This window comes from Pyrus communis, chromosome 6 (genome assembly GCF_963583255.1).
Source record: "Pyrus communis chromosome 6, drPyrComm1.1, whole genome shotgun sequence".
Taxonomy (NCBI): Eukaryota; Viridiplantae; Streptophyta; class Magnoliopsida; order Rosales; family Rosaceae; genus Pyrus; species Pyrus communis.
In genome coordinates this window covers 22,940,614-22,965,620 of record NC_084808.1, presented here as the reverse complement: position 1 = coordinate 22,965,620, position 25,007 = coordinate 22,940,614, and the positions used below count along the sequence as shown (strand labels likewise).

Genomic DNA, 25,007 nt, shown 5'->3' with positions numbered 1-25,007 from the left:
GGAACTTAGATCGATGCATGCAGTCACGCAGGCATTTCGGTGGAAAAAAAATATATAAACTCAAGGGTGACACATGTTTAAAATTCAAAACTTGAACCGTACCTACTTTGTTAATTTTTTGGTTTGACTCAACCAAGCATTATGTTACCCATTTACAAGTAAATTTGATAATCATTGCTTACTTGAAACGGAGAAGTAATAAATCTGAAAAGTTAGGAATAATAATGAAATGGTACATGGTCACCTATTTCATCAATGTAATTTTTGGTTTTTCAAGTATTAGATTATAGATTAATGTAATGTGAAACTCGAATACTTTTTTATTTTGCATGTGGCAGTAAACGAAAAAAGTAATGAATTTGGGAAGTTAAGAAAAAGAGAGAAGAAAATGGAACAAGATCACTTAATTCACGTAGTCAATGTAATTTATGATTTTTCAAATATTAAATTACGAATTGTAATGTGATCATGTGTATGTCAGTAAAATTTGAGAAAGTCAGGAACCTGAATAATTTAAATACATATTCCATGTAAACCTATCAAAAACCTCTAGAAATCAAGATTGTACTTAAGGGTTAATTAACCTTAATAATTATTGTTAGCTGAGCTAATCAAGGTGAATATATAATTGAATAAACTATGATTGATATCCTACCTAAATGCTGTGTGTGGGTATTGCTTTCATCACTTGCTGGCATTGCTCTCTTTGTCTTGAAGATATATGGTTTTATTTTAATCTTTCAATTTGATCCCCCACCCTGCACCATATAATCTTCATACAGCAAAAGACTAGTCTCAAGTCTTCACGACCACCTTTCTGGTTCGACATTTCTGTTTCCTCTCCCAATTTTCTATGTTCTCCTGCTTCTGAAGGAGTGAGAAGCAACATGGGAAGAAACAAACAAGAAAAAGATACCATGAATGGCAAACTCAAGGTACATATATACGTGTGTGTCTGTATTTCCGTAAACTTTTCTCTGTAACTGTATTATTACTTCAAAGCTGCTCCAAATTGGCATAAGGAAGTGATTTACGTTCATTCATTCTCTCCGTCTGCACAGCCCGTTAATTTCAGTGACTTGGTTCTCTTTGGTTATTCAATCCAAAGGCCAGAGATAAATAGGGGTGTGCATGAAGAGAAAACGAGTGTTTGAAAATCACTTTCCGTTGACATATCTTGTCATAGTGAAGTTGGCTAGAGCATTATGCTCTCCCTCTTCACTCAAGTTCAAATTGTTTTCCCCGTAGTTGAGATGATTAGAATAAGAAAAAATTTTGTTGCTAAATGTGAGCTGTAAATTTCCAATTCTCTGCTCTTTAGGATATAGTAAAAGCTGAACTCCAAGGACTGGCTTCAGGTTCTTCACCAAACTCACCAACTGAAGATGGAAGACCAAGCAGCATGATAGTTAAGGTCGGTGAATTTTGTCCCATACTTTTTTCCTTTTTCCTTTTTTTAAGCGTGGCGGTCATGTCATCATCTGGTATTACTACTAATTTATGTGTTAACTGAGTTCCGCCATACTTGTTTGAATCACAGAAAGCAAACACCATGTTTCCTGCTCACTTGATAGCAGAAGCCATATCCTCACTCAGAGGCCTTGATCTGAGATGGTCAGGTCCCATCACACTAAGTGAGATGCTCTATGTTCAGCAATACATCTTCACAAAGTACCCAGAATACTGCAATGGATTAGCAGAAGATGTCGAAAAACTAGACATCGATAATCTATCGACCAACGAAGAATCCTCAGGAACTCCACCCCATGACAATAAGCTCAAGTCACCCAAGAGTGTGACACCAAAAGAGTTGTCCCCATTCAGCAGCACTCACTCAAACCTGGACAGGACGCAGATGGAACCCTCAAGACTTCTCGACATCCTCGTTCCAAGGTAACTTTGTATCCATTCCTGAGGTCCAAGCAAGGAATTGAAGCAATGTGGGTTGCAAGGGGATGGCTATTTAGTCATTTTCATATCAAATTACAAAGATGCGATGGTGATGATTGGTGAGAGCTACCCTTTCTTCAGAGGAAATTACTATATGACCATTGTGGGAGAGAAGACTGATCAGTCTGATCCCATAAGAGCAACTCCACCGTAGGTGGATGCTCGGGGGACAGGCCAGAGAAAAGGGGGCTGAGGCCCTGTGAACCGGCTCCAGCGTGAAGGAGCCCGAGTGGAGGTGGAGGCCCGAGCTTCGGGCCCGTGAAGAATTGCCAACCCGAGGTTCTGAGTGGATGTGACGTCAGCCTGGCGTCAGGCCTTTTTTTATTTTTTTTTCTGTCAGGTGCGTGCACCCCACTCGCGCGTGGGGGCGCGCCACCGACACAATTTCAGAAAAATCAATAACTTTTTCAGATTCAAAAGTTACCATTGGGAAGCCACGTGGCTTCCCACGGTCCGTTCGATCTCAACGGCTCTTTAACTTGGACCATTCGATCTCAACGGAAAAAAAAATAAAAAAAAGTCTTATTTAATATCCACCGTTCGATCTAAGATCAACGGTCGATATTAATATACTTTATAAATAAATAAATAAATAAAATAAAAAATAGTTTTAAAATTAAGAAAAGTTACCGTTGTGACACGTGGCACAATTTGGAGTGTTGGAATTCAAATTTTTTTATATCCAACGGTAGATATTAATTAGTTGAATAAAAATTAAAAAAAAATTGTAAAAAATTCGAAAAAAAAAATCTGAATTTAAAAAAAAAATGTTTTTACTTTTCTATAAATACCTTATCATTTCGGATTTTATGACAAGTGGTGCAATGAGAACGATTAAAAATCTTATCCGAAATTACAAATAAAATTATTTTGTATTATTTAATAATACTTCGGATAATGACACGTGACGCAACGAGAACGATTAAAAATCTTATCCGAAATTACAATTAAAATTATTTTGTATTATTTTATAAATAAATAAAATACTAATATTTTATTGCCTATTGTCAGTGCTATTGAAGTGTAACGGTGGAGATGCAAAAGGCGATTACTGTTCATTAAGGGCAGTTACCGTTCACCAGGTAGATTGAATAGTGAATAGCCTGGAGGGAGGGCTCCAACGCTGGAGTTGCTCTAAGAGACTTTGCAAGTACCAAAGAATCTAGGGCTATTTCAGCACCAGAAACTTGGTTGGATTTGAGGATAAAAGGGTCACAACTTAGCAGTACTTTAGGAAAAAGTGCAAGTATAGTCCCAAAGGACTGTTTTCCTATCCTGCCACTGTCAATGAGACTAAATACTCCATAGATTGGATCTCGAAGGCACATAGGAACTCATGGCATGTCCTGCTTGACGCAACCGGCTTGGTTGTGGGGGAGGACCAGTTAGCGCTTGCGCTGTACCGGCCGGATTTTCTGCTATGCACCCTCAATAATACACACACCTAGCCATCCAGCATCACTTGCCTCTTGGTCAGGAGAAAAACATTTGACACTATGACTAATCCAGCCTAGGGTTTCATCATGGTATTGCTTTTATTAACAATAAACATGTGTAATTTTTATTTCTTTCTTATTCCTGTGAACTCTAATTTCATGGACCTAATTGTACGTGTTCCTGTTATAAATAGAGCATATATTAAGTCTTTCTTTTTCTTTTTCCTACTCCTATTTTTCAAAACCTAATAGTCTTGACATGTTTTAATTTCTTCATTAAGAAGGAAAGAATTTGTTGGGTAGAGCGTTTACCTTTTGGATTATTTCGCCAATTTTTTCTCCGAACTTGGAGCAACTACTAGTTTCCTCCTTGAACTTTCCTTTGGGCCTATTCTTCTCCTCCACAATCATTATAAACGGTTAGTTTCCAACTTAATGATTATGTTTACGCACAATTTATTCAAATTTTTTCTGGTAAAAAGTACACATGCAAATCATTAGATGTTATTTGCTATATATTTAGGGTAAATTAATCAAAATAGAAGTTTAGAGGAAAATTAGCAATGCATTGCAAGCAAAATCATAGAAATATTCTTACCATTACATCGTTATTTTCTGTTAAAAAATGATACAAAATCGACTAGAATATTTTTCAACAAAAAACTACGGTATAATGGTAAGCATGCCCTTAAGTCCTCAAACATATTCCAGGGTATCACCCACACATTACGGGTGAGTAGTCAATCATTCCAGTTGACGGAAGAGGTTTACAAGACAAGTAACAATGAATCAAGGACCATACAACCTCAAAAACTTTTAAAAGTCGCAAAGTACCTTACAAAATTCGAACTCACCATTATTGTTCTATTGAGTGGTCAATAACATTCCAGAATTATCATTAATTATCTTTCTTTTCACCGACTATTTCAGAGACATGCCACTAACCATTTCATTTTTTGGTAAAACATTTCATCAATTTATTAGTGTTTATATATGTTGACTTTAAAAATTATCAAGCATACGTGGCGCGCAGACCAAGTAACTAATAAGCTAACTACGTCATTCAGTTATGTGCAAGGCGTGCCAACTTGACGACTGAGCTCAGCTGGGAAGTAAAATATGATGATGTCCCATTGAGCGCGTTGCTGACTTCTTGATCTTGCGACTGCGGTCGATGAAGGAACACGTCTCGACATTCAGGTTCTAAAGCCTAAAGACAAGGCTACTAGTTCTGCAAAGTTCACAAATCGTTGGCACCGGATTCGGTCACGGTGATTATATTCATGAGAGTATAAGCACGTCGAACTGGCATCAGACTATATGAACACAAATACTCAAAAAAGATGTATGTCTTGATGGCAAATGTGGTTCGGTCGTTAGAATGTCGAACTCTAAAGTGTAGTTGTGAATATCCAATCATAAAACAACTCGGCGTTCAACGTGCCAAGCCTAGTAACCTGTAACATCTCACTTCGTCGAGAAGGTTGATGAGATGACCTCTACCAACAAGGACTCGAAAATCCTTGTGGATTGAGACTTGGATAAATAACCAGTCAGTCTCGAAGCAGTGTTGTTTATCCAGACTGAAGGTGCTCCTTGATCGGCTGATTCAACGGCTCCAATGTTGTTTATCCAAACTAAAGATGTCACCAATTGTCTTCACAGTGTTGTTTATCCAAACTGAAGATGTGTTGGTGAGAAAAAAGGGACAGAGGATAAAATCTCCAAGGTTGTTAAGAAGCTTTGTGCAGGGCAATTTGTGTGTTGAATTGGAGGGGTCTTGAATGATGCACTCCCTTATTTATTTATAGTAGCGAATCCCCTCATGGCCGAGCTAGAGATGGACTAGGAATAAAACTCCTCACCCCAATTCGATCAGGTCTCGGCCAATCCTAATTCCTATAGGACTTTGAATCAAGCTCTTTAACAATCCAGATTCATCTCCTGATCCTAAGCACCTTTAGCTTCAAGACTCCTTGTTCCATTGGAAATCGACTACTTCACCCTTATCTAAACTAACCCCTCTCGCAATAGAATTCGCTCGACCCTAACCGGACAGTCCACAAGAAAATTCTAGACAAATGTCATTGGGCCGAGAATAATCCCAGGCTCGACCCAAACAATATCATAAATGGTTTTTAAAATTGACTCACACCATTAAAATGGTATTTGAAGTTAAAAATTTATCAATGTAGTATCTGAAAATAGGTATCGTAAATCAATGTGGTCATTTTGTCACAATTTAATAAAAAAAATTGTTATGTGCTGATACGGCACATAAATGGGGTCCACAAGATGTAAGAGTTTTTATCACGCATTGTCTCTGAAATTGACTCACACTATTAAGATAATCCCTAAAATTGAAAATGAATCAACGTAGTCCCTGAAAACATATAGGTGTCGCAAATCAATGTGGTCATTCGTCATAATTCTGTAAAAAAAAAAAAAAAAACAAAACAAAATTATGTACAGATGTAGGTTTAATAACTAATTAAAAAAACTTGTCAAAACACGTTTCACAGTGAGATTATATCAAGGCAGAGCTCACCGTTCTCCGTGTGACCAAGATCATCGGTGGAGAAGCTCTCCAAGATTAAAGCTATGAGGCTGTCAAATGCCCAAATATTGACGATGGAGTCACAAAAGTCGTCACCAATCCAAGTCGTCCCCAAATATAGTTTGGATCGTGATCTAATTCAATGAAGGGTGTCGAAAGGTGTAAAGATGGGTGTCTTAAGAATTTTTTTTTTCCTTCAGAAAAAAGATGGTGAAGGCTACCAGAGATGGAGGTAGAAGAGTATGGATTGAGATTATAGGTGAATGCAGGATTGAGTTTTTGGTTCGACAACTTTTTTAATTAATTATCAAATTATTAGACCTATTTCTAATTTAGTTTTGCTTTAGTTAGATTCATAGGTGTATATATGTGCCACATCAACACATGACACAATTACGACGGAATGATTACACTGATTTACAACACCTATTTTAGGACCAAATTTTTAATTTCAAATACCATTTGTGATTAAAAAATGACCTGCTAGACCGATTTATATGTCATATCAGCACATAAATTTTTTTTTTACAGAACTGTGATGGATGAACCACATTCATTTGCGCCACCTATTTTCAGGAACTACATTTTAAATTTCAAAGACCATCTTGATGATGTTGGTCAATTTCAATTATCATTTGTGATAAAACCCATCCTATTTATTAATATTAAAAAAAAAATTAATTGTTATGAAAACCATCACACTTTATCCATTATCATACTGTGAAAACGGTTTATAATTTAATAAAAAAGGTAAAATTATTTCTTTAGAAGGAAAAGAGAGAGCAGCCAGGAGTAATGTGTAACGCTTCTCCACCTATCCAATCGCCGTTTCGACCGCCGCGGGATTTAGCAAAAACGTTCGCCGTCACCGTGCGTCACGTTAGCGGCGGAGGGGATCTCAAAGTGCCAGAGCCTCCCCACCGCTTTAACCAAGAACTTCCTGCAGAGGAACTCCTCCGCGAACGCCTTCTCCACCTTCCGATCCACATCGTGAAGGAACACGTGCGTCACACCGGATCCCCGCCTCCTCCTCGCCATTACAGCCGCAGAGAATATAGCCCCCATCCGCCCCGGCGCCTCCGGGAAATACCCGCGCGGCGCATCGACCATGACCAGGTCCCACTCCTTGTCGTACACCTCGTCCGGCAGGTTGTCCAGCGCCAGCCTGCACTCGGTATTTCCGCGCAGGACAGCCTCGGACGGGGAGCACGACCGTTGGGAGCGGTACGAGGAGAGGAGCTCGTCCGCCTCCTTGAGCTGCGTGCGGTAGCGCACCGTCTCTGCCCGCAGCTGGGGGGCGTCCTTGAGGACGGTCTGGACCCACTTGGGGTCCTCCTCCAGGAAGAGCGTCGTGCCTCGTGGATTCAGGGAGGCCCACATGAGGGAGTCGAAGCCTAGGCCGAACACGAGGAAGTTGCAGGGGGAGCGGGACTTGAGGACCTCGAAGGATACAGCGATCTCGTCTCGCGACTGCTGCGGGGTCTGGTGCGACGTGGCGTAGTGGAGGATGGCCTGGAGCTGGATGGCCGCCGGGGCATCGTCGACGGCGCGGAGAAATGTAGGTCCGGCGATGGAGTAGAGGACGGAGGTGCCAGCCTGGAAGAAGCTGGAGATCGCCAGCGCCGCGCCGATCAGTAGAACCAGAATGACGACGAGAAACACGGGTCTCTCCGACAATGGACTCCGATTCTTCATGTTAATTTTTTAATAATATTTAAGAAAAATAAAAAGGTGAAAATGTAAAAGGGTAAATCTGCATATATATGTCGATTGAGACTTTAGGTTCCGACGTGCGGTGGTTTATATAAAGCTGGGGAATGGGGATGGGAAGAAGGGGAAGGCGGAAAGGTAATTTAAGCAAAGATCGATAGGGCAGGGGGGAGTTTCGAGGGGGACATTAATACGATTATGCACGTTTTTGGCAGCAAAAACTTGTCCCGTCGTGTCTGGGTTTTGTGGGTGCGCAAATCACGTCGCGTGTCCGACACGAAGCTTGATATTTTTTACATCCCCTCACTCGACTGGCGACACGTGGACTTACTTTTTCCCCATACTGTTGTTTTCTCCCGATACTGTCTCAAATTCTCGGATTTGAATTCTAACCGATTTTAAATTTTTTTATATTTTATCTACTGATTGTATATTATTTGGTTAAAAATTATTTTAAAATTTTTATTTAAAATTAAATATAAATAGTATTTAATAAAAATTAATCACATATTATAAGATAAAAAATAGGATTAGAAGAATTGTACAATCTTACAAAAAGAATTCAAAGATAATCCTCGTTCAAAATTCTCACTACCTCATCAGCCAAAATCATACGGTCGTACATGTTTGACTCCATAAATGCTACCAGAACGAATTTAATTTTAAATATTAAGGTTTAGTAAAATTTTGTGAGGAGAGTTTGACTAGTTAAGGTCGAGCGAACATTTTTTTTCCATAAATACTTCCAGAAACTTTTTTTTTTATTTTTTATTTTTGGGTAATATAGCCAATTTAATTTTAGATATTAAGGTTTGGTAAAGATTTTATGATAAGAGTTTTGGCTCCTTAAAATTGAGTGAGGAATTTTTTTTTTTTCCATAAATACTACCATAACTAATTTAATTTTAGATACTTGGACATGGTAAAATTAATGATAAGAGTTTTACTCTTAAGGTTGAGTGAGGTCTTCAAAATACTTTGTAACCTATTTAAATACAAAGAACTTCTAATTAATGATTATGATAAAAAAAAATGTTCATGTTATCAGATAAAGATTATTTTTGAAGAAAAATAATCAATTTAAATTAAGATCGTTTAGTCAATCAACTAAAGCAAATAGATAGACGGTTCATAATATTTTTACCGAATTTGTTCATCTATTTTTATACAGTTGGATGACTTTTTGGGCGGCCCAAAATAATATTTTGGGCCGAGCTTAGAGTCATTCTCGGTCCAGTAACATTCATCTAGAATCTTGTCATGGGCTGTCTAGTCAAGGTTGGGCGAATTCTATTATAAAGAGGATTGGTTTAGATAAGGGTAAAATAGTCGAACCCTGGTGCAACAATGAGTCTTAAAGCTAAGGATCCTTAGAATTAGGGGATGAATCTTGTTCGTTAAGAAGCTTTGTTTGAAGTCCTATAGGGTTAGGATTAGTCGAAACTTGATCAGATTGGGTTAAGGAGTTGTAATCTAAGTAAGCTTCTAGTTCAGCCATAAGGGGGTTCACTGCTATAAATAGAGAGGGGAATGCATCATTCAAGGCCTTTTCAAATCAACACACAAATTACCCTACGCAAAGTTTCTCAGCAACCTTTATTCTCGCCAACACATCTTCAGTTTGGATAGACAACATTGTGAAGGCAACCGGCTACATTTTCAGTTTGGATAAACAGCACCGGAGCCGTAAAATCAACTGACCGAGAAGCACCTTTAGTGTGGATAGACAACACTGCTTAGAGACCGACTGGTTATTTATCCAAGCCTTGGTCAACAAGGATTTCCGAGTCGTTGTTGGTATATGTCATCTTATCAGCTTTCTCGACGAAGTGAGGTATTACCAGGTTACTACATTCGGCACATTGAAAGCCGAATTTGAAATTGAACTTCACAGAACTATCGCCCTTCTCTTCAAGTTTTAGAACTTGAAGGCCGAGATGTGTTCCTTCCTTAGTCGCAGTCGTAAGATCAAGAAGTCAGCAACGCGCCCAATGCCACATCAACATATTTTACTCCCCGGTCAAACTCGGCCGACGAGTTGGCACGCCCCGCACATAGCCGAATAACGTAGTTAGCTTATTAATTACTCGGTATGCGTGCCACGTAGGCTTAATAGTTTTTAGGGGCAACAATGACTAAAAGATCTTAGTTTTAATTGATTTTTTTTGTGAAGACGATTTTTATAAAGTGATTTATAATATGAACCGTTTGAATCATAAGCACAAAGTTTTATAAACATGGCAGGAAGTATGGAGCCAATTCTTTCTCAAATTTTATTGCACGAAAAATTTTCTATAGTACGACCATGATATATCAAAAAAATTTATTGTAAAATTTTCAATTATAGTAAACTTGATATAAGTTAGCAAATGGTCTTTTACCACAGTGGTGAAAAGTTGTTGAGCCTTTACATGACGACATGAGTTCGAACCCCATCGGTTGCTAATCTAGCATCTAATTTAACAAAATCAATTGTTTAACAAAAAAAACTTGATATAAGTTCAATTTTATGAGTTATTATTGGGCTAAGTCCACTTTGTTGGATTAGGTCCACTCACTAATTATCCACATCAACTTATTTTTCTTATTTTTTGATAAATATCTCTTTATTTATAGGATATCTTTTACTTAATTTTAAGATTAAATATAAAAATTAAATATTGTGTCTCCTGCTCTAATTTGTATCTTAATTTTTCTTCTCCCACATCACAGGCTAACTGTGTTGACTTCTTTATATTATAGGTACTATATATAACAACATATACATGAGTTTATAAATGTATGGAAGATGTTTCTTTGAATTGTTTTCATGAATAATAGGTAGTTTAATTTTTATTTATTTTGTATACACCTCAATCACAGGTTAAATGTATTTTATTAACCCATGGTATATGTATCCTATATGATGACATATCCATTTTGTTATTAGATTTTCAAATTAAAAATTTGAGTAAAGATATATAAATTAATAAAATTAAAACTGAAAAAATTGGAAAATTGGACTAAATTTATAACAACTCCAATTTTTTGACATGAATCAAAGTACCCCTTTGATTATTAAATCGTTAACTGAGAATTTAATGGCTAAAAGTTTAATGTACAACATATAATTAACGAAGCATACTGATTTTTTTTTTTTTTTGTTGGATTGTGGTTTGGTAAATTGCTTAATCTTTAGATGGTTGATATTCATGGCATTGCATTTTTTTTTTTTTTTTTTTAACTCAAGAAATCAAAATTTTATCTGTTGTTTGATAAGGATGTCGTACCGAAAGAAACTCATTTAACATCAAATTTTAGAAAGTTCAAAATGATTGAGGCTTAGAATATTGAAAATTGTTGAAACTCAAAAACAAAAAATGAAGTAATGATTTTACCTTGTATAAATTTGATATTGGATATTCTTAGTGATCCCCTTTTTTGATAAGGATTCCAAACCAACGAAATTGTTTTTGGATAGGTTTAATAAAGTACTTCGCATGTGACATTATACTGCAATGACATGAAGTAATTATGTATATATACACTATGCAGGTTGGATTCTCACTGATGCTCCTTCCTTACCAACTAGTAGGGAGCATCTATCTGTCTACATGCGGGGCTTTTGTTTGGAATTGGATCCTCTCCTGAGCAGCATATCAGGATCATCCTGATCCACTAACACGGATAATTGGATTTTGATCCAATAACTACAAATAGGAAGTCCTTCTAAAACTATAATAATTGTAGCCGTTAGATCAAAATCCAACGATCCGTGTTAGTAGGTTAGGAGGATCCTGATCTTTTGCTAAAGAGAGGATCCAATTCCCTTTTTGTTTAATGTTTCTTGGTGGTGATTAGGCGGATGAAACATCAAAATAAAGTTACAGTGCTAGCGAGTCTAAGTGACCTGCTCCGATACAAAGAAAGTGAACGACTATATTAGTACTTGATATTATCATTGTATTAACAACATTATATTGATGTAATGGTGGGAAATACCAACATTACATAAATAATATCTACAAAATATCGATTATTTATCAACAATATTTATTGAATATAGACTTCTCGTTGCAAACAACGTTGAACAAGTATAAGATAGCACACAAATTAGAATAGCTCCATAAAGTAACAAGAAAGTTCGAGAAATGGTATTGTCTTGTGAGAATCTAACATGAACATAATACCAATTTTCTTTTACGGTTTATACCAACCAATTATATAGAGTAAGGTCGCGTTTGACATCTAAGATTAGATTGGAATGAATAATTCTCAAAATTAAATTATATTGAAATCAAGAATTTTCAATGTTTGTCGAAACTTTAGATCCAATTGTTAAAATATACAACAATGATATTAGCAACAAATTACTCAAGGACTACCGTGGAAAGGGTGGTAGGTTTGAATGGAAAATACTGATAATTTTATCTAATAAGTAATCAATCTTCTACCTTTAAGTTGAACATAATTTATTCATTTATTTCTCAACCTATGAGAAAATTAATTTCTATCCTCCCAACACGCAAGAAATCAAATATGTGACCATTCTCACACCTAATTATGGCCATGACCGACTGTCAAAAGGCCGTATAGATACTTTGCCAACCTCTTTTGCACCACTGGTACTGGATGTCTCATTCATGTGAAATGGGCTTAGGTTAGGCCCTACCAATACCTAACATTGGGCCTGTAGGGGCCACATGGTCCTCCTGGTCACGACCTGAGCCGTTGATTACCGAGCGACTCCGGACGAGGAGAGAATTTCTCCCATCTGATCTCGTACGTCACGGAGCTTCCACGCGGGCGAAGACGTCGGCAGTCGACACGTGTGGGCCACAGCTTACTTCATTTAAACCAAAACCTCATATCATCACTTTCTCGGAAAATTTTTAGTGTGCTCGAAAAACAGAGTGGAACATAACATACTATTACACAATTATAAGAACATTTAAAAAATAAATTTTCTAATTATATAATAATATGTGATATTTTGTCACTTATAAAAACACTTAAAAATAAACTTTCTAATTATATAATAATATGTGATGTTTTGCAAATTATACCAGCGCATTGAAAAATCTCTTACCCTTCCCTTCTTTCACAATAAATGCTGACAAAGTTGGTGGCAGTCCCCGCTTTCACTTTTGTATAATGAATAAGGAGCGGCAGAAGCTACTAAATGCGGCCCAACTACCCCAATGGGCCTCCAATTAAAACCCTCTTCATGTCGGTCGGGAAAACCTCATCTCTTCTCTTCCTGCATCCTCATTTTCTTCAGCGAACATACCATAATATTGTATAATAATAATGAGGACTTCTGTTTGTCCAAAAAATAATAATAATAATAACGACTTAAAAAATAAACGATTCATATCATATTTTGGATAAGAAGCAAAAAAATTGCTATAGAATAGCGATATGAATTGTTCAGCATTCCCTTTTTATCAAATACTAACATTATTGATTTAGGATTTTAGACATTATTGAATTAGGAAAATGATCAACACACGTTATTTTTAAATTTAAATACTCTTTTGTCTAGTTATGTTTGTTGTTTTCATTCATTTATTTGACTTGACGACAAAAAATATATAATGTATGAAAAAGTGTGCGAAAATTATCTATATGCGTCTGTAATTGTCTTAGTTGCATGCAAATGCTAGAAGGATCACATTGTTATAGCGCATTTGTTTGTCGTATGATGTGATTAATGATTGATAACCAACATTTAATTAGATAAATTCATTAAGACATAATGTGTACACATCACTTATCATATCATGTAGTCCGCAAATATAATATAAAAACATAATCTCCGTGACATTTGTCATTTGTCATTGGATAAGCGTCACGATTATTGATGTTAAATTTAACTGACGCGGAAGGTCCAGATTGAAAGCATTCAACCCCCATCCCCCCTTCATTAAATAAGCTAGTTAGACAAGACCAACTCTAACATTTCCCTTCTATTACCAGTCAATTTGTTATTCCACATTATCAAATATCACACGCAAAGAAGAATATATAGAATTGTTGATATAGCTCGTTCAGAAGATGATGAGGAAAATGATGGCGGTGCTGTTCTCCGTTTTCGTCGCCTGCGCTTTGGTTGGCGAGGTCAGAGCGGCGGCGCCAACGGTGGCGGAGAAGTGCAACGACAAGTTCCAGAAGGTGGCGGTGTGCTTGAACTACGCGACGGGGAAGGCGGATGCGCCAACGAAGGAGTGCTGTGATTCGGTGAAGGGGATAAGGGAGACTCAGCCGGAGTGCCTATGTTACGTCATTCAACAGGCCAACAATGGGAGCGAGGAGATTAAGAAGATGGGGATTCAGGTGGCCAAGTTGATCCAGCTCCCCACAGCATGCAGCTTGAAAAACGCCACTTCCTCCGACTGCCCTAGTAAGTCCTAAAACGATGTCATTTTGAGTTTACATGCTTGTCTTGATATATTATTTTTCTTTCCTTTAATACAAAAATATTATTTTTTGAGTTGAATTTGGACTAAGGTTAAATTCACAACTTAGATATAGTTATGTTTCGAATTCACCATGTGAGTGAATTAAACATGAGATACATACAAGTAGTCTAATTAGGTATAAACTTGTCAGTGAGTTAAATTTAAAACATTTCACTTACAAATAAAGAGAAATATCATTCTAAAAAAAAAAAAAAAACAAACCCCGCCAGTGACGATTTGGTCTAGTGAAATCTAGTTTTTACATTGTTGGGGTAACTCATAAATTCAAATGTTTTCTTAGTTCGATTGTGATTTGCGGATTAGTCAACTAAGAATTGATTTTATTTTCTTCTTCCCTTGATTACTTAAACTAGTAGTTTCATTTGTAAAAAATGATGTAATTTAGTTTTGTGTGTCTAGATAACATCATACACGTAGATGCTAGAAAATAAATTATGTTTTATCAAATTTTTCTTCCTAGTCTCTCACATGTGAAATGTGACATGGGGAAAAATGTTGTGGATCTCACATGGAGGTGAGAGGATAAAATTGGGAAATTTAAAGTCAGGATTTTAAAGAGTTTTCATTTATATATATCATAGCATTAGAGAGATTTTTTAATGTACCGGAAATAAGGTCCTTGACACACCAAATGTTATAATATAAGTGAGAAGAAGTTTTTCTTCACTTATCTATTTACTTGTATTTATTGATATTTGGTGTACCGACCACGTATTCTGGCACCAAGAAAAATCTCTCAGTGCTGCATGGGGTAGGCAATTGACAGGTTGACACCTAAAGGCTTAAAATACCTCATGCCCTAATGCACCTGTCCCATCAGGGCCGCGAGGATTAATAAGCCATTGCTCCAACCACCAACTACCAACCAGAAATATGGCTCACACACATACTGACACCAGTAGATAACCATAATTAGATTAACAAGTTGTTTGGCTCTTGATTAGTTTAGGGTTTCCTAATTAACCCTACTTAATGTGTAACACAAAGATCTTAATCCTACCTCACTAATGGTAATTGACTGACTTTGCAATATTGTGGTGTGAATGGCCAGAGCTTCTAGGCATACCTGCTGGCTCACCAGAGGCTGCTATCTTCAACAATAATGCATCATCAACGGCTACTCCCACTGCTGGAGCTGTCGGGCAACAATCGGCGCCCGAAAAGGACGGAGTTTCCAAGCTTGGACCCCAGCATGCTGGTCTGATGGCAATGGCTGTGGCCATCTTCTTCTTTGCATTCCCCGCACTATATGTTTAGCTAGTATATGATCAGACGATGAAGGTTCTCTCTTGAGAAGTGTTTAAGTGCTTTTTCTGCGTGATCTTTTTAGGGTTGTTCGCATTTGATGTGTAATTGTTTCCTTTGACTTGGTATCTACGTTTCAACTTTATTTGTGAACTTCATGCTGTAGTTACCCACTTCGGAAATCTTCTTAATGGTATTATTCGAGTTTAATATTCATTTGTTGTGGTGGGAGCTAATTCATATTTATTTGAATCAGCAAATATTTGATTCAAATAGTACGTGAAAAGGTCAGTTAATTTACAAGGAATCAAGTTTCATGGAGGTGAAAGAGGTAAAATTAGAAGTCGGGCAAGTTTCTTATCTAAATTGCATGAAGAAGAATTCAAACTCAGGTGCATAGAAGAGTGTATGATTGGAGTGTATATGTTACATATTCTTTTGTTCATTTGCCTACGCTAACGTGCACATAGAAAACGGTTGGGAGAAACATGACGTGCAGAAACAACTTAACAAAGAACTTTTATGTAACTTTGTACCTTGGAATTCAAATTATATGGGAGTAAATGGTCACTGTGGCAGCTCAACTGCGCGAGCCAAATAGAAAGTAAAGGCACCAAATTATACTGGTTCTCAACTTCTCACACAGAACAGAAGTACCAAAATTGAGTCTTTACCTCTATAAATTGAGTTTCTCGACTGTTACTAGTAATTCTCATTAATTGCAGTGTAAAGTCAATAGGGCTGCCTTCAAACTCAATATTATGGAGTAATTTTGGCTTACCATGTTCATCAGTACCAGCACCTAATGTGTCGATTTTGGCGAACCATGCTCCATCCGATGAACTCAATCGGTTCCAACATGCCCAACTGCCGGGTTGAATCCGTTCACAGTTTGTAGGACCAACACCATTCGAAGGTCAGTGGACTGCTTGCTTAGAGCAATCATATTCGGCTTTACACTCATTTGCTCACTTATTATATTCTCGCTTGCTATTCTTAATCATAACGAGCGACCCTCTCCTAATCATTACAATGTTGAAAGACCCTTCTTACAATGTGTCTTGCGTAGGGCATATTGTGCAGGACGTGAACAACAATACACTTACTTCTTTAAGAAAAATAATAGAATTAAGAATCATCCTTCTTATAAAAAAAAAAAGGAGTCCTCCTAATCGGCCCATCTGGACCGTCCATCCTACCCGAACTTGCAATCTCTGAAAGGGCAGACACGAAACGGTGCGCCGCGCTCGACCCGCCACTCAAATCCACTTAATCGTATATTATCGTATAGAAAACCCCTGACAATGTATTCGTCGATTCCCCAGCCAGCCAGCGCCACCGTTGCTTCTGCTAGGGCAACTTGCCTTCCTCTCTGACATTCGAACCCGGATTCTAATATCTCGCCGCCGATATGTCTCAGGTAATCGCCTCCCACTTTCTGCAATTTCAATTTTGCATTTTGGTTTTCCCCAAATCTCCACAACGAAGCCAAATTTAGGGTTTTCCCCAATTTTTTTAGCCGCTAGTAAAGTTGATTTCTTTGTGTTCAGGTTGACAACAGAAATTCTTCAGCAGCCAAGCGTGCTAGAACCGATGGTATTTTTTTCAATTTTTAATTCTTTAATTGAGGTCCGTTTGATTCGGTTTTTGTATGTTATCAGATACAAAGATTTTTTTTTTTGGTTATATTTTAGTTTATTTATTTGGAAGATCTAATTTCAGTAATTGTATATAATGTGCATGTGTTGATTCATAATGTTTTGAATGTGGATTTTAGGGTTTAATGCATTTGTATTATGTTTGGTGTTATGGTTTTGGAGTTCATTATTCGTGTATACGGTGTTTGTAGGTAGTCGAAGGGAAGATGATTGGACCTGCCCTAGCTGTGGGAATGATAATTTTTCATTTAGAACGACTTGCAATATGCGTAATTGCACTCAGCCGAGGCCTGCAGATCATAACTCAGTAAGACACCGACCGCGATTATACTGAATACTTATGAACTTGGATGAGTGTGATGCGTGTAATGCATATTTGAAGTCACTTGCTAAATCCTGTTTGCATTTTGTTCTCTAAACTTTGCATGATTTGTTTGTTGGTTTTTGTATTTTGTTTAAAAAAAGAAAAGAGAGATGGGGTCAAGTGGCAGAGGGGATTTATGTTGCGAAACTTTGCACTTTATAATGAAAACTTGTATATTTGGGTTTTTTGATAATTTTTTTTGACATGGAATCTTTGTTGGGTTAATTATGTTAGATATAGATATAAAGATTCGAGTTTTATACATTTCAGAAACCCGCTGCTAAGCCTTTCCCAGCCCCACAGGGTTACCCGTCTGCTCCTCCTTATCTGGGCTCTGCTGCACCCTCTTCAATGTATCTTGGTGTGCCACCCTATGGTTCTTCTATCTTCAATGGATCATCCATTCCTCCCTATGATGTTCCATTTTCAGGGGGATCAGCATATCATTACAACTACGGCAGCCGCCTATCTACAGGCAGCCCCTACAGACCTCTGCATTTGTCTGGACCAACACCATATTCTAGTGGTTCCATGATTGGAAATGGTATGCTTTCTTGATTTATCCTGTGATGTCCTTGTTTTTTCTTGCTTGGATAATGGATTAATTAGTACATTGATTACTATTTTTTTTATGCTGTTTAAGCAATTTTTTCTTTTCCCATTTACAATTTTGTGGTTATCCCATGTTGCTGTAACCTTGCTTATGCAAGTTCCATGCCAGAGTGTTGTTGCTTGATGAGTTAGTATCTTATGGTTTCTCTCTTATGATTTTCTAATTTTGCAGGTGGAATGTATGGTATCCCCCCGCCTATGATGGATCGGTTTGGCCTGGGTCTGCCCATGGGCCCTGGCCCTATGGTATGTGCAAAAGCTAATGTTATTGTTGCATTCTTCGCATTTAGTCATCTTCGTTCCCTAGAACTCGTTCCCTAGAACAGTCTGCTTGATATGTGTTTTCTATTGCTATTTTATAATTTAAGCCAATTTTTGCTCAGTCATTTAATTACATTTGATGCTCATTGGGCTCTCAAATTTTCTATATATTTGTTTCCGAAGTTCACAGGAAGCATTTCTTTTCTTTTGTTGAACTTGCAACAGAATACCTTGCTCTTGGATGTTGTAAAGCTTTATGTATTATTTTCTTGTGCAGGGACCAAGGCCAGGATTCTTTCCAGATGATAAAGCTCAAAAGAAGGGCACAGGTCAGTTATGTAGTCTCCTTTCGAATCTCTAGTCGTTGTTGGACATCAGTAAACGATTATTTCTAAATGATCATCAAGTTTTCAACTTTATTGCACATTTAGATGCTACACGTGACAATGACTGGACATGCCCAAAATGTGGAAACGTCAACTTCTCATTTAGAACTGTTTGTAACATGAGGAAGTGCAATACACCAAAGCCTGGATCTCAGGTCTCTCTCTCTCTCTCTCTCTCTCTCTCTCACACGCACACACACACACACACACACACACAAGTATGTTTGTGTGCATCTCCTTTCTCTGAATATTTTACATTTAAGTTTCTCTCGAGGATCAATTTTTCTGACATGCAATGTTCTCTTCTATAGCAGCCTGCAAAGATGGACAAAAGTTCCAGTAAGTCATCCCAGGCCTTTTTCTCACCAAATTAATTCCTTTTTCCTTTTACCGTTCTTGGCTATTAACTTTGTTGTACCCTTTTTTAATGTCAATTGTTTTCAGAACAAAAGATGCCAGAAGGTAGCTGGAAGTGTGAGAAATGTAATAATATAAACTATCCATTTAGAACCAAGTGTAACAGACAGAACTGTGGAGCAGACAAACCAGCCGAGTCAAAGAAGTCCCCTTCACCTGCTCCGAATGAAAATGATCAGGTTTGTTGCATTAGACATTTTTTCTGGTTTTCTATGGGTTGCTTGGAATCCTTGTTTTTGGTGATGTGTCTACACATTACAAACGTAATATACATCTTATGTTGTGAACTATTAATGGATCAAAAGCTTTCTTTTTCCGCTTGATTTTTGTTTTTAAACTGTAGATGGATTTTGATTCTCGCTGTTTTTAATTTTCCTTGTGTATTTTCAAGTGCATCGGTTAATTTATATTTGTCTACTGTTCCAGTGAGTACTAGGACATATTTGAGGGTTGAGAAGGTCCAGAGTTGTCATCCAGCGATGCTCAATATGGGTGTCTGAAAGTCAGTCCTGTCGTCGTCGTGTTGCAGCGGTTATCGAGTTACTCTACTTTATAATGATCTGTGTCAAGTTGTATTAACTGCTATGGTATTTATGGTCTTTGTGGATCGTACAACGCATCTTGTGTCCGCCAGTGCCATCTGTCCTGGGTTTAACAGGTTGGTTCTGGTTTCTATTAGCTAGACCCTTTACTTTTGGAATCAATTCATCTTTTCTAGTCAGTAACTCAGTAAGTTACCGCGCATGGTGTGGTACCAGTTGGCTATAAAGGTTACGAAAGTTTCTGGTTTTCATTTGATCTCAAATTGTCTGTCTTTTAAGTATCTATGGTCTTCCAAGTTTGATTGTCTGACCGTTAGAGTTGGGGACGTACAGGTTTCTTTTTTAGTCAGTTGCTTGTATTTCAATTTACTTTGGCTCTGGTATGGTGGTTCCACGTCTTATGGCCGTCATTAATCCCGTTACCTGAAAATTTATGTTTATTGTTTGACAGGCCGTTCAGTGTCATGTATACGCCTTTCCCTGTGTTTGTTTTGTCTATAGTAACCAAATACACTCGTATGCAGCAAAGAAATTGTTAATTCATACGGAGAGATTTTTCATTGTGCCCAGAACGTGAGCTGGTACGCCCTATTGTAATAATGCAGTTGGTTGAAAAATTGAAGAAATTTTTTTTAGAACCAATTGTATTATAACACTTCGTGTATTAGGTCGTTTTCTCAGCAATTGGGTCTCCGATTGGAAGTTTGAGATTTGTGGTAGCAAAAGTATTGACTTTAATAAATGCGAAATTGAAGTTGTCAAAAAGTTGTTTCGTCTTTATGATTGATCATATGAATAAATTACCACCTGTTTCCCTTAGTTGTTCAACATTCTTAATGTAACATTAGTTTTATTTTCAAAATATTCAAAAAATGGGCCATAGTAAGGGCCTTACATTTAGGGCTGGTTTCGGTTCGGTAATTGAACCGTTTTATTCGGGAATAAGAAATAAAACTGAAACTGAATCGAAATTTTTGGTCGACTGAAAATCGGTAAAACCCAAAATATATTTGGTTTTTCGGTTGGTTTGGTAAACCGAAGTGACATTTGTTTTATGGATTCGATGGAGGATTACATGGCGAAATTGTAGGGGGATTCAACTGAGGAACTGCAAGAGGATTCGAAGGAGATTTGCTCAGAATTACATGATGGTTTGACGGAGGAGAACTAAAGAAATCCGGGTAAGGTTCGCCTCAAACTGTTCCAGAAACGGTTCTCCTTTTAAAAATAATTAGAACCCAGAGGATTAGAAATTTAAAATTAGTAAAATTATATCAAACCCCAACTCGATTTTAAAATCGTCAACTGGGAACTCTAATTCAACTTTAAAATTCCCAAATCGTAAGCCTTAAATCAATTTAAAATTTTCCAAATTGAATATCCAAATCCAATTTAAAATTCCTAATTTTTCCATTTAAAAAAAAAAAAAAAAATCACAAAGTTTTTCCAATCAGGAAAACCGAATACCATAACAAAATTTTTGGTAAGTTTCAGTTTTGGTTATCAAACGGTTTGGTATTTACTGGGTTTGATATTTTTTTGTTGGTTTGGTAGGGATCGGGTCAGGTTTTGTTTTGTCGGGTATTTTTTTCAGTCCTACTGATAGGGACTCGAGAAAAAAGACAGATAAAAGGAAGAAAAAGGGAAAAGATAAAGGCTAAAACATTTGATTTTTCATTTTATACTTTCCCAAATGATGAAAGTTGGTTCTTATACAACCGTGGAGAAAGGAGTGTACATGATTGGAACACATCTCCACTCTCTACCCAGTTGGATGATGCCAACATTAACAACTGAAAAGACAATAATACCATAAAGATAATAGCCTAGTTACAATATAGTCCAGAGTCCTAACGATCCTCCCCCCTAAGAAGAAGCTTGTCCTCAAGCGTTAAAGTCTAGGAAACGGTCCAAGATGACATCGGCATCTTCCCAAGTAGCGTCATGTTCTGGTAGACCCAACCATTTGATAAGCCAGCAAGTTACCGCCTTGTTTCCGTGTTTGATCATTCCACGTTGCAGGATGCTTTTAAGAGTCTATATGACAAACCCGGTATCAGAGATTGGCAGGAGCACAGTAGAAGAGACCACATGAGAGCCGAGCTTGGGTTTGAGAAGGGAGACATGGAACGTTGGGTAGATGCGGGAGGAAGGAAGCAGATCCAAAGTATAAGCAACCTTGCCTACACGAGCCAGGACATTGTAGGGTTCATAGAATTGAGATGCCAGTTTACGACAGTTGTTGTGACTTACTGAAGATTGGCGATATGGTTGTACGCGGAGGAAGACCCAATCACCAACCTGAAATTCTCGCTTAGAATGTTTCTTATTGGCATAAAGACACATTCGAGCTTGGGCAAATTGCAGGTTCTCGCACAGGTGGCGGATGAGAGCATCACGGTCACGCAAGATGGTATCCACAAGGTGAACTGGAGATGAACCCGGTAAGTAGGACGTGACACGCGAGGGTGGGTGACCATAGACAACTTCGAATAGGGTCATTTGGATGGCCAAATGGAAGGTGGTATTATACCACCATTCAGCCTACGGTAACCAGTCAACCCTGGATTTTGGTTTGTCATCCACAAAGCTGTGAAGGTAATGTTCCAAGGTTCGATTCAACACATTTGTTTGGCTGTCGAACTAAAGGTGATAGGTAGAGCTGCGACATAACTGTGAATCGTGCAACTTGAAGAAGGATTCCCAGAAATGACTGATAAATATTGGATTGCGGTCGCTGACAATTGTGGCTGGAATACCATGGAGACGAAATACCTCTTGAAGGAAGACATCAGCAACCTTGGCAACAAAATAAGGATGTTTGATGGGTATAAAATGGGCATACTTAGAGAGCCGGTCCACGATCGTAAAAATGGCTTACGACCCTAAGTAGAGGGAAAACCTTCGATAAAATCCATAGCAATATCAGTCCAAGTTTGTATGCTGTCAAGTATCACAACTAGCAACAAAGGACTTAACGTCTTTCTTTAGACCAAGCTAATGGAAATTACGAAGTATCCTCTTGTAAGTGCGAATAAAGCTCGAGTGCCCTGCTCTTGGGGAATAATGGAATTCCTCCAAAATACAGCATCGCCAAGGTAAGGAAGCAGCCACAAAAATACCATATTTATAGTATAAGAGATCACCTTAAAGAGAAAAATGTGCAAGAGCTGACTGGTGGTTTTGTAGTGCCTGGAAAATAGCAACAGCTTCGGGGTTGTGGGCATACTCGGCTTGGATCTCGAAGATGCTGTCAAAGATAGGTTGGGAGATGCCCATCAACGCCAAGCATTCATGCTGTTAGGACAAGGCATCAGCGGCCATATTTGTAGAACCCGAAAGGTATTCCAAGGTGTAATTGTAACCCAACAATTTAAGAAGCCATTTCTATTAAGTTGGTGTTGTGATTTGCTGATTGAAGAAGTGTTTCAATGTTTGATGGCCTGTGAGTATTGTCAAAGGGTGCCCGAGTTAGTAGAGACATCATTTTTGGACCGCAAAGACTATCGCCATCATCTCCTTATCGTAGACCAACAAGGTTTTATGTTTCTCTACCAAGGACTTGCTCAAAAAAAACGATAGAATGGTGGTCCTGCGAAACCACTGCCCTAATGTCCGCGTCGAAAACATCGCATTCCACGGTGAAGGGCTTAGAGAAGTCCGAAAGAGCGAGGATTGGGGTAGACGACATAACATGTTGAGAGTTGTGAAGACGTGTTTTGTTATCGGTGTTCATTTAAAATTGTCCTTCTTGAGAAGGTCCATTAAAGGACGAGCAATAAGGCCAAAATTATGCACAAATTTCCAGTAATAGTTGGTTAACCCAAGGAACCCACGCAAGCCTTTTAGTGTACGGGGAGGAGGCTAATCCAGGATGCATTGCACCTTGTGAGAATCGATGGCAATGCCGACCGCCGAAATGATATGGCTGAGGTAAGCTACAGTAAGTTGGCCAAAAGAGCACTTGGCGGCTTTGAGCTTCAGGTCGTGTTCCCTCAGAACCTCAAATACAGAGGTTAAATGTTGCAGGTGCGATGGTAAATCTAGACTAAACATGAGAATGCCATCGAAAAAGACCCTTTTTTTTTTTCGCGCTTTCTTTTGTCTTTTTCTCTGTATAATTTGAAATTGTGAATTCTGTGTTTTTCCACATCCAATTTCTAAATTTTTTTTTCATCCGTTCAAAGAACTTCTCCGCGCTACTTAGCCAATCAAGAAAGTCCTCAGGATGCAATCGTCCATGGAAATCGAGAACGTCTGCTTTGATCCCAGGATCTTCGCATTTTGAAATCATGATCCTAAAAGAGTCCTAGTCGCCATAATCAGAGATTTAGATATAGTTCCGAATGATCAAGACAAACTTTCGCAAAAATGGCTTGAAGATGGAATTCATTAGGGCTTAGAATGTAGAAGGAGCATTGCAGAGGCCGAAAGGCATGACCAAGAAATTGAAGTGCCCATCATGTGTGCGGAAAACTGTTTTGGGGATGTCTTGTACATGCATACGGATATGATAGAATCCTAACCGGAGATCGAGTTTGAAGAAAACCTTAGCGTGACGAAGTTCATTGACCAGCTCGGCAATGATGGGCACGGGAAAGGGGAACTTAATAGTCACCAGATTTAGACCCCGGTAGTCCACACAAAAACGCCAAGTTTTGTCGGCCTTGTAAACCAATAAGGCAGGGGACGAAAAAGGACTTGAGTGAGTAATGGTAAGGACGAACATTCACTGGTAGAGTACTCGGCAACAAGGTGATTCGGTGGTCAATTTCACGACGGAGTGGAAGGCTCGTAGGAGTAACAAACAGATCCGAGTAGCTATCCAATAGAAAGGTAAGTGTCATTGGGGTGGGTTGAACCTCCAAACGATAGTTGGTCCCATTAATTTGGAATTCCATAACCTTGTCTTTGAAGTGCCAACCGATGTATCCCAAAGTCTCTAACCATTCAGCTTCGAGGACGAGATCACACTCGACGATGGAGAGGAGACGCACATCTGAAGTAAACTTGTAACCCTGTAAATTGACCGAGACATTGTATGCAATCCCTTTGGTATAGCAGAGACGGCCATTAGCGACAACTATTGGTTCAATACATGAGCTGTTAATACGGAGATCGAGGCGAGTTGCAAGTGAGGGGTTGAGGAAATTAAGGTCAGCACAAGAGTCAACAAAAACCTGAATAGGTAGAGTATCTACGTGATCCACAAGGTGCATAGCACGGCCTCGCGTGCGTTTGGGAGAGGCCAAAGCGTTGAGGGTGATGGGTTCAATATTTTCCCCAGAGGCTTATCTGGAATTGGTTGTGTATCTTCGGAAAATGTATTGGAGGCTGCCTCAAAGACGGACGTCGCATCCAAAAGTAACAAGTAGGGTGTGGCACATGTGTGACCTGGAAAGTATTTC

General features: G+C 38.2%; 3 protein-coding genes and 1 pseudogene across 4 annotated transcripts; 3 read left to right on the top strand and 1 right to left on the bottom strand.

The window, feature by feature from the left end:
- The first annotated feature begins 917 nt into the window (after positions 1–917).
- On the top strand, positions 918–3,464 carry LOC137736256 (uncharacterized; annotated as a pseudogene).
- Positions 3,465–6,673: 3,209 nt separating this feature from the next.
- On the bottom strand, positions 6,674–7,849 carry LOC137737389 (arabinogalactan O-methyltransferase 2-like). The gene has a single exon (XM_068476849.1). It carries the CDS (start codon positions 7,636–7,638, stop codon positions 6,790–6,792), a length of 849 nt encoding a protein of 282 aa, XP_068332950.1. The 5' UTR covers positions 7,639–7,849; the 3' UTR covers positions 6,674–6,789.
- Positions 7,850–13,532: 5,683 nt separating this feature from the next.
- On the top strand, positions 13,533–15,575 carry LOC137737653 (non-specific lipid transfer protein GPI-anchored 1-like). The gene is made up of 2 exons (XM_068477195.1): positions 13,533–14,035; positions 15,166–15,575. The coding sequence occupies exons 1-2, from the start codon at positions 13,690–13,692 to the stop codon at positions 15,369–15,371; spliced, it is 552 nt and encodes a 183-aa protein (XP_068333296.1). The 5' UTR covers positions 13,533–13,689; the 3' UTR covers positions 15,372–15,575.
- A 1,009-nt stretch (positions 15,576–16,584) lies between these two features.
- Positions 16,585–19,855, top strand: LOC137737272 (ranBP2-type zinc finger protein At1g67325-like). 2 transcript variants are annotated; one of them, XM_068476709.1, is made up of 10 exons: positions 16,585–16,779; positions 16,910–16,955; positions 17,209–17,324; positions 17,652–17,925; positions 18,166–18,239; positions 18,532–18,583; positions 18,686–18,795; positions 18,955–18,979; positions 19,085–19,236; positions 19,484–19,855. In XM_068476709.1, exons 1-10 carry the CDS (start codon positions 16,771–16,773, stop codon positions 19,484–19,486), a joined length of 861 nt encoding a protein of 286 aa, XP_068332810.1. In that variant the 5' UTR covers positions 16,585–16,770; the 3' UTR covers positions 19,487–19,855. The 2 variants fall into 2 exon arrangements, with proteins under 2 accessions (XP_068332810.1, XP_068332809.1); XM_068476708.1 differs by having other exon boundaries at positions 16,597–16,779; positions 18,952–18,979.
- The last annotated feature ends 5,152 nt before the right edge of the window (positions 19,856–25,007 follow it).